This window comes from Engraulis encrasicolus, chromosome 15, assembly GCF_034702125.1.
Source record: "Engraulis encrasicolus isolate BLACKSEA-1 chromosome 15, IST_EnEncr_1.0, whole genome shotgun sequence".
In the NCBI taxonomy this organism is placed as follows: Eukaryota; Metazoa; Chordata; class Actinopteri; order Clupeiformes; family Engraulidae; genus Engraulis; species Engraulis encrasicolus.
In genome coordinates, this window is record NC_085871.1 from 51,096,966 (window position 1) to 51,104,465 (window position 7,500).

General features: G+C 47.7%; 1 protein-coding gene across 1 annotated transcript in view; it reads left to right on the forward strand.

Moving 5' to 3' along the window:
* Positions 1–7,500, forward strand: part of LOC134464188 (plexin-B2-like) — a 90,111-nt gene that overhangs the window by 49,453 nt on the left and 33,158 nt on the right. The window contains exon 11 of the mRNA XM_063217657.1: positions 1,853–1,999. Coding sequence (XP_063073727.1) covers positions 1,853–1,999 — 147 coding nt within the window. The remainder of the gene's footprint in view (positions 1–1,852; positions 2,000–7,500) is intronic.

The window sequence follows — 7,500 nt, forward strand, 5'->3', positions numbered from 1 at the left end:
TTAGGAAAAGTCACAACGTTTTGTAGTCTTAGCTTTAGTCATTCAAGAGTTATACGACATCAAAGTTGGTGCGGGCACTTTTAGCCCCCCCCCCCCGGTCTGGATAGGGTTAACACTCTGCTTGATCAGAGGGCCAATGACATAGGACAGTCATGGGTAAGCAGTTAAGGTGTCAGAGTTGTAACCCAAAGATTGCAGGTTCGACTCCCGGTGGGGTTAGTAATTAACCAGTGCTCTCTCTCCCCATCCCCCTCCATGACTGAGGTACCCTGAGCATGGTACCGTCCCACCGCACTGCTCCCTAGGGGCGCCATTGGGGGCTACCCCCTTGCACGGATGAGGCATAAATGGAATTTCGATGTGTGCAGTGTGCACTTGTGTGCTGTGGAGTGCTGTGTCAAAATGACAATGGGAGTTGGAGTTTCCCAGGTGGACTTAACTTCAGGTTTTTATTTTCCAATGTCCAAATGTAAACCATATCACTGTAAAACGCTGAAGCAAGTTGCTCTGCTGCCATTGCTTTTTTGGAATCGGAATCGGCTGTCGTCATAGAAACCTGCTGCCTTTGGAACGTTTGCACATTCTGTTTTTGTTATGTAAATATGTAAATAGTTTGTTGTTTTGTGTCCTTGCACTGTAATGCAGGTGAAAGTTTTCTCATATGCATATGCTACATACGTTTTTTTAGCAATTAGCTCACCACTCTCCTGGAAGGGCCATCCACATTGAATGCCTTCTGTTTGTAGGTAGTTAAAATTAGAGATGTACAGGATCCAAGATCCGGTTCCGGATCCGGCAGGATAATAGGGTTTTTCAGACTATCCGGATCCAGCAGGATCTTTAGCAGTGGATCCGGTATCCGGCAGTTACCTAAAAATCACGATCTGGGGCATCTCTACTTTTTACCTAGCCTAGGCTTTTCAGTCAGTCTTTCACAACCCCAGTCGCTGCATGGAGTGAAAGCCCATTGGAAGCGGTCGTTGAAGGCAGTGTGGCACTAAGCCAATGAGTCTTAAAAATAGTTTATGACAACGTAATAAAAAGGGCCCACGTGTGCGAGTTGGCTATGTGTTTCAACCCTTTCGCAGGATCCGGTATCCGGTTCCGGATCCAGCAGTATCTTAAGCAGTGGATCTGGTATCCGGCAGGATCCTAAAAATCAGGATCCGGTGCATCTCTAGTTAAAATACCCTTCGGTAAGGACTCATTGGTGTCCTCTCTTGAGATGTCCTTCAGAAGCCCTCAAAGACTAACTAACTGCGTGCGTGCATGCTTGCGTGCATGCCTGCGTGCATGCGTGCGTGCATGCGTGCGTGCGTGCGTGAGTGAGTGTGCGCGTGTTTTCCTACATGCGTGCGTGTGTGCGTGTGTGTGTGTGTGTGTGTGTGTGAGTGTGTGTGTGGATATAACTGCAAATTAGTTGTTCTTGTGTTTGGAAGCCTTGGACATATACACTGGTCATGGGAGGACCGGAACTGTGTGGATAATGCAAAAACAGTGCAAAGGGACTGAACAAATACTGCTATTTCTGTCATAACTGGGAGCCTGTCCATTTGGAGACGGCGATGTCATATCTATCCATAGAGATTACTGGACTCGTAATTTGTACATCATCAATCTTACCAATCTACAGGATTTTTCCAATACTGTTTGGATCTGTAATCCTTCCCTGTGTGACGATCCAAATAAAAGTACTAAACTGTGTGTGCGCGTGAGTGTGTGTCCGTGTGTGTGCACGCGCGTGCCTGTATGCGCGCGTGTGTGTGTGTGTGCATGTGCGTTTGTGTGTGTGTGTGTGTGTGTGTGCGTGCGTGCGTGCGTGCGTGTGTGTGTGTGTTGTCTCCCCCTATAGGACACAGTAGGAGAGCCGCTATATAAGCTGTTTAAGGCCATTAAGCATCAGGTGGAGAAGGGACCGGTGGACGCCAAGATGAAGAAAGCAAAATACACACTCAACGACACGGGCCTACTGGGGGACGACGTGGAGTACTGCGTACTGGTGAGACACACACACACACACACACACACACACACACACACACACACACACACACACACACACACACACACACACTCAACGACACGGGACTACTGGGGGACGACGTGGAGTACTGTGTACTGGTGAGACACACACACACACACATGCACACACACACACACACACACACACTCACACATACACACACACACACACACACACACACACACACACACACACACACACACACACACACACACACACACACACACACACACACACACACACACACACACACACACTCTCTCACACACACACATGCACACACACACACACACACTCACAGATTTTCATGTGTTTCAAAATGTGTCAGAATTTCAAGTCAAGTCAAGTAGGTTTTATTGTCAATTTCTTTACATGCACTGGTCATACAAAGAATTTGAAATTACATTTCTTGCTTTCCCATACAGACATAGACTAATTAAGGTAAGGACATAGACAGTATAGACATAGACAGTACTTATACATGGACTTAAGACAGTATGGACATAGACAGTGCTCATACAGACATTTAAAGTGCAAGACTGGACAACAGAAGACTTGTAGAGGACATACATTAAGAGGTATTTGTTGTGTTTTTGTGCTTTTCCTAAAAAAAAGTCCTTTATAGCGTTCTGACATGGTAATAGTAGCATTTTGAAGAAAATAAATATGAAAAGGTCTGTCAAGTACACCAGCAGCAGTGTGTGTGTGTGTGTGTGTGTGTGTGTGTGTGTGTGTGTGTGTGTGTGTGTGTGTGTGTGTGTGTGTGTGTGTGTGTGTGTGTGTGTGTGTGTGTGTGTGTGTGTGTGTGTGTGTGTGTGTATGTGTTTAGTGCAGGTAGAAGGTGCGGTGTGCGTCTTGTGTGTGTGTTCGTGTGTCTGTGTCTGTGTGTGTGTGTGTGTGTGTGTGTGTGTGTGTGTGTGTGTGTGTGTGTGTGTGTGTGTGTGTGTGTGTGTGTGTGTGTCAGTGTGTGTATGTTGGGTTTAGTGCAGAAAGTGCAGTGTGCTTGTGTGTGTGTGTGTGTGTGTGTGTGTGTGTGTGTGTGTGTGTGTGTGTGTGTGTGTGTGTGTGTGTGTGTGTGTGTGTGTGTGTGCATGTTTTGAGTTAGTGCAGGTTGAAAGTTCAGTCACAAGTATAGTAGTGCAGGTGGAATGTTCAGTCGCAGATATGGTGGTGGGGGATGGGGAGGGGGGGTTGTCAGTGGCCTTGCTGGCTAGAGGCTGACAGTGGGGGGGGGGGGTTGTCAGTGGCCTTGCTGGCTAGAGGCTGACAGTGGAGGGAGAGTGGGTTGAGTGTTCAGCATCTTGATCGCTTGGTGCATTGTGCTGCTCGCCAGCCGGGTGGTACGGGAACGGAGGCGCCTGTACCTCTTTCCAGAGGGCAGGAGGCTGAACAGTTTGTGTGCAGGGTGGCTTGTGTCTTTGATGATCATCAGTGCTTTCCGGGTGAGGCGTGTGGTGTAAATGTCCTGCAGGGAGGGGAGTGGTACTCCAATGATCTTCTTCGCTGTGTTCACAACACGCTGGAGTGTCTTCCTGTTTTTCTCCGTGCAGCTTCCTCCCCACACTGTGATGCAGTTGGACACGACGCTCTCTATGGTTCCTCTGTAGAATGTTGTCATGATGGAGGGTGTAGCACTTGCCTTCTTTAGTTTGCGCAGGAAGTAGAGACGCTGATGGGCCTTCTTCGCCAGTGATGTAGTGTTGGTGGTCCAAGAGAGGTCGTCGCTGATGTGCACTCCAAGGAACTTGGTGCTGCTCACTCTCTCCACAGCATCGCCGTCGATGGTCAGTGGTGGCAGTTGTTTTTGGACCCTTTGGAAGTTGACAACAATCTCCTTGGTCTTGTTGACATTCAGCAGGAGGTTGTTGTCTTTGCACCATCTGGCCAGCAGGTCTACTTCTTCTCTGTAGTGAGTCTCATCGCCCTTGGTGATGAGGCCCACCAGTGTTGTATCATCCGCAAACTTCACTAGATGGTTAGTGCTGTGGGTCGTTGTGCAGTCGTGTGTCAGCAGCGTGAACAGCAGGGGGCTGAGAACACAGCCTTGCGGAGCCCCCGTGCTCAGGGTCAGGGTGCTCGAGGTGTTGTTCCCTACCCGTACTGCTTGTGGTCTTTGCATCAGGAAGTCCAGCAGCCAGTTGCAGAGGGAGGTGCTGAAACCTAGTTTGTCCAGTTTTCTGATGAGTTGTTGTGGTATTATGGTATTGAATGCTGAACTGAAGTCAATGAACAGCATTCTCACATATGAGTCTTTATTGTCCAAGTGGGTGAGGGCTGGATGGAGGGCAGAGCAAATTGCATCCTCCGTGGATCGCTTGGCTCGGTATGCGAACTGGTAGGGGTCTAGGGTGGGGGGTAGGGTGGTTTTGATGTGTGACAGGACTAGCCGTTCGAAGCACTTCATGATTATGGGCGTCAGTGCTACAGGACGGTAGTCATTGAAGCATGATGGTGATGATTTCTTCGGCACAGGTATGATGGTAGCAGCTTTGAAAAGTGATGGGATGACTGCTTGCTCCAGAGAGATGTTAAAGATGTCTGTGAAGACATCCTTCAGCTCTTCTGCACAATCCTTCAACACTCGGCCTGGTATGTTGTCTGGGCCAGCTGCTTTGCGTGGGTTGATGGTGGCCAGTGTCCTCTTAACACTGGCAGAGGACAGGTAAAGGGGTTGATCATGGGGGAGAGGGGAGTTTTCTGTGGGTGAGTGTCATTTTGTGCTTCAAAGCGGGCAAAGAAACTATTCAGATCGTTTAGCAGAGAGGTGTTGTTGTCACAGCTTCGTGGTGCAGGCTTATAGTCCGTGATGGCCTGTATGCCCTGCCACAGGCTCTGTGCATCTCTGCTGTCTTTGAAGTGTGTTGTTATTTTGTCTGAGTATTCCTTTTTTGCTTTCCTGATGCCCTGGGACAGGTTAGCCCTTGCTGTCTTTAGGCCAGCTACGTCTCCTGCTCTGAAGGCTTTGTCTCTGGCCCTCAGCAGTCGGTGAACGTCTCCTGTGAACCATGGCTTCTGGTTGGCCCTGGTAGTGATGTGTTTTATTTCTGTAACATCATCGATGCATTTTGTGATGTAGGAGGTCACGGTGTCTGTGTACTCCTCAATGTCAATGTGATTGCTGTGGGTGGCAGTTGTTTTGAAAATGTCCCAGTCTGTGGTTTCAAAGCAGTCCTGAAGTCGTGAGATGGCTCCCTCAGGCCATTTTCTCACCTCCTTCAGAACTGGTTTGGTGAGTTTTGCCTTTTGTCTGTAAGCTGGCAGTAGCAGAATTGTCGTGTGGTCTGATGATCCAATGTGGGGGATGGGCTTTGCCTTGTATGCTCTCTTCTGATTTGTGTAAACGAGGTCCAGGGTGTTTTGTCCTCTTGTTGGGAAGTTGACATGTTGATGAAATTTTGGAAGTACTGTTTTGAGATTTCCGTGGTTGAAATCTCCTAGTACCACTGTGAAGGCATCTGGGTGTGCATCTTGTTGTTCACTGATGCCCCGATGCAGCTCGTTCAGTGCCTCGCTTTTGACGCCATTTTTGTTGCTGGGTGGGAGGTAGACGGCGACTAATAGGATAGCGGAGATTTCTCTGGGTAGATAGAAGGGTCGGCACTTGATAATCATGAACTCCACTCGTGGAGAGCAGTGCCTCTGTACTACCGTAGCATTATTGCACCAAGCATCATGTGTGTAGACACATATTCCTCCTCCTCGTTTTTTCTCTGCAAGGGCTCTGTCCGCTCGGTGGCACGTTAGTTGTTCCAGATGTAAAGCCGAATCGGGTATGCCGTCGTTCAGCCATGATTCGGTAAACACCGTAACGCAGCAGTTCCTCACGGTTTTGTTCGCTGATCTTAGTAGCCGTATGTCATCCATCTTATTGTCCAGAGATCTGACGTTTGCCAAGAGAATTGATGGTATTGCTGGACGAGTTGGGTTGGCTGCAAGCCGTGTCTCGACGCCACCTCATTTGCCCCTTTTCCTAATTCTTCGGCGTCGGCATAGCAAGGCAGACGGGTCCGATGTAGTCCTATGCCGCCGGAGAATTCCTAGTTCCTCCAGGGTCTTCATTGGTACATCCAATACATTGCTTAAGTTGTCCATTCTTATCTGCAACAGCTGTTGCCGACTGTACGTGCGTTCCGACATATTTTCCGACGATAGACATTCCGAAAGACACATTTTAACACAAATAAACACTGAAAGTTGGGAAAGCAAGGGGCTGCTGCAACCTACGTGCGCCGCCGCCGGAAGTCAATCCAAAGTGATTTGGATTTCAACCAGTGTTAAAACCTAAAACCGAAGCAAAATATTTCCAGACAGCCCTCACAGATAGCTGCAGTTACTTCCACACGAATCAGACACTTGCAGTTTCTTCCGTCTGCAAGGAGCTTTGTCTGTGGTGATGCAATGGGTTGATGAGGAGTTCACTGGAGCCTGTACAGCTGTTTTGGCAGACACCCTCTCAATGACAGCACACACACACACACACACACACACACACACACACACACACACACACACACACGCGCGCACACACACACACACACACACACACACACACACACACACACACACACACACACACACACACACACACACATAGACACACACACACACACACACACACACACACACACACACACACACACACACACACACACACACACACACGCATACACGCACACACGCACACACGCACACCGTTATTTCTAATTCTCTCTAACTTTTTCTCTGTCTGAGTCTAGAGTTCACTGGTGCTTGTACAGCTGTTTTGGTCAAAAAACACAAATCTGTACTGAACTCTGTACCCCACGTATTTCTGTATGCTGTATCCCACTTTTGTATTTTGTTCAGTATTGTCATCTATCTAGTGCACCAATTAATTGTCAAAATAGCCCAGAATAGTTAACTTTGGTATGCAAGCATGGAAATTGGCACAGATGTTCATTAGAATGTACTCTATCAGCTCAGGGCGTTGGCCTTGAAAAATGGCGGCCATCTTGGATTTTTGCGTGGCCAACGCCCTTAGCTGAAAGAGTACATTCTAATGAACATGTGTGCCAATTTTCATGCTTGCATACCAAAGTGAACTATTTTTGGCCTTATTTGCTCCGCTATATCTAGTATAATATACTATACTACACTCGCCTCCAAAAGAGTTGTCGCCTATCCATCTGTTTGGAATAACAGCTAATAACCTGACTTTCAATTAATCACTTGGCTTCAGAAGTCACTCATATGAAAGCTACAACCCTCCCGAATGAAAATGTATGCACAAAAATAAATTTCATGCACCAAAGACAGATTGACCCTTTATTGAACACAGACAGGGCAGATTTTCACAAGATAAAAGTTTTGTCGCCTGTGGAACATAATGTGAAAATGAGCAGATAAGTCACTTCAAAACACTTCAAATACGCAGATTGGGTGTCATACTTAATCACTGAATCACTCTCACCTCTCCAGAAAATCGACTTTGGCCTTAG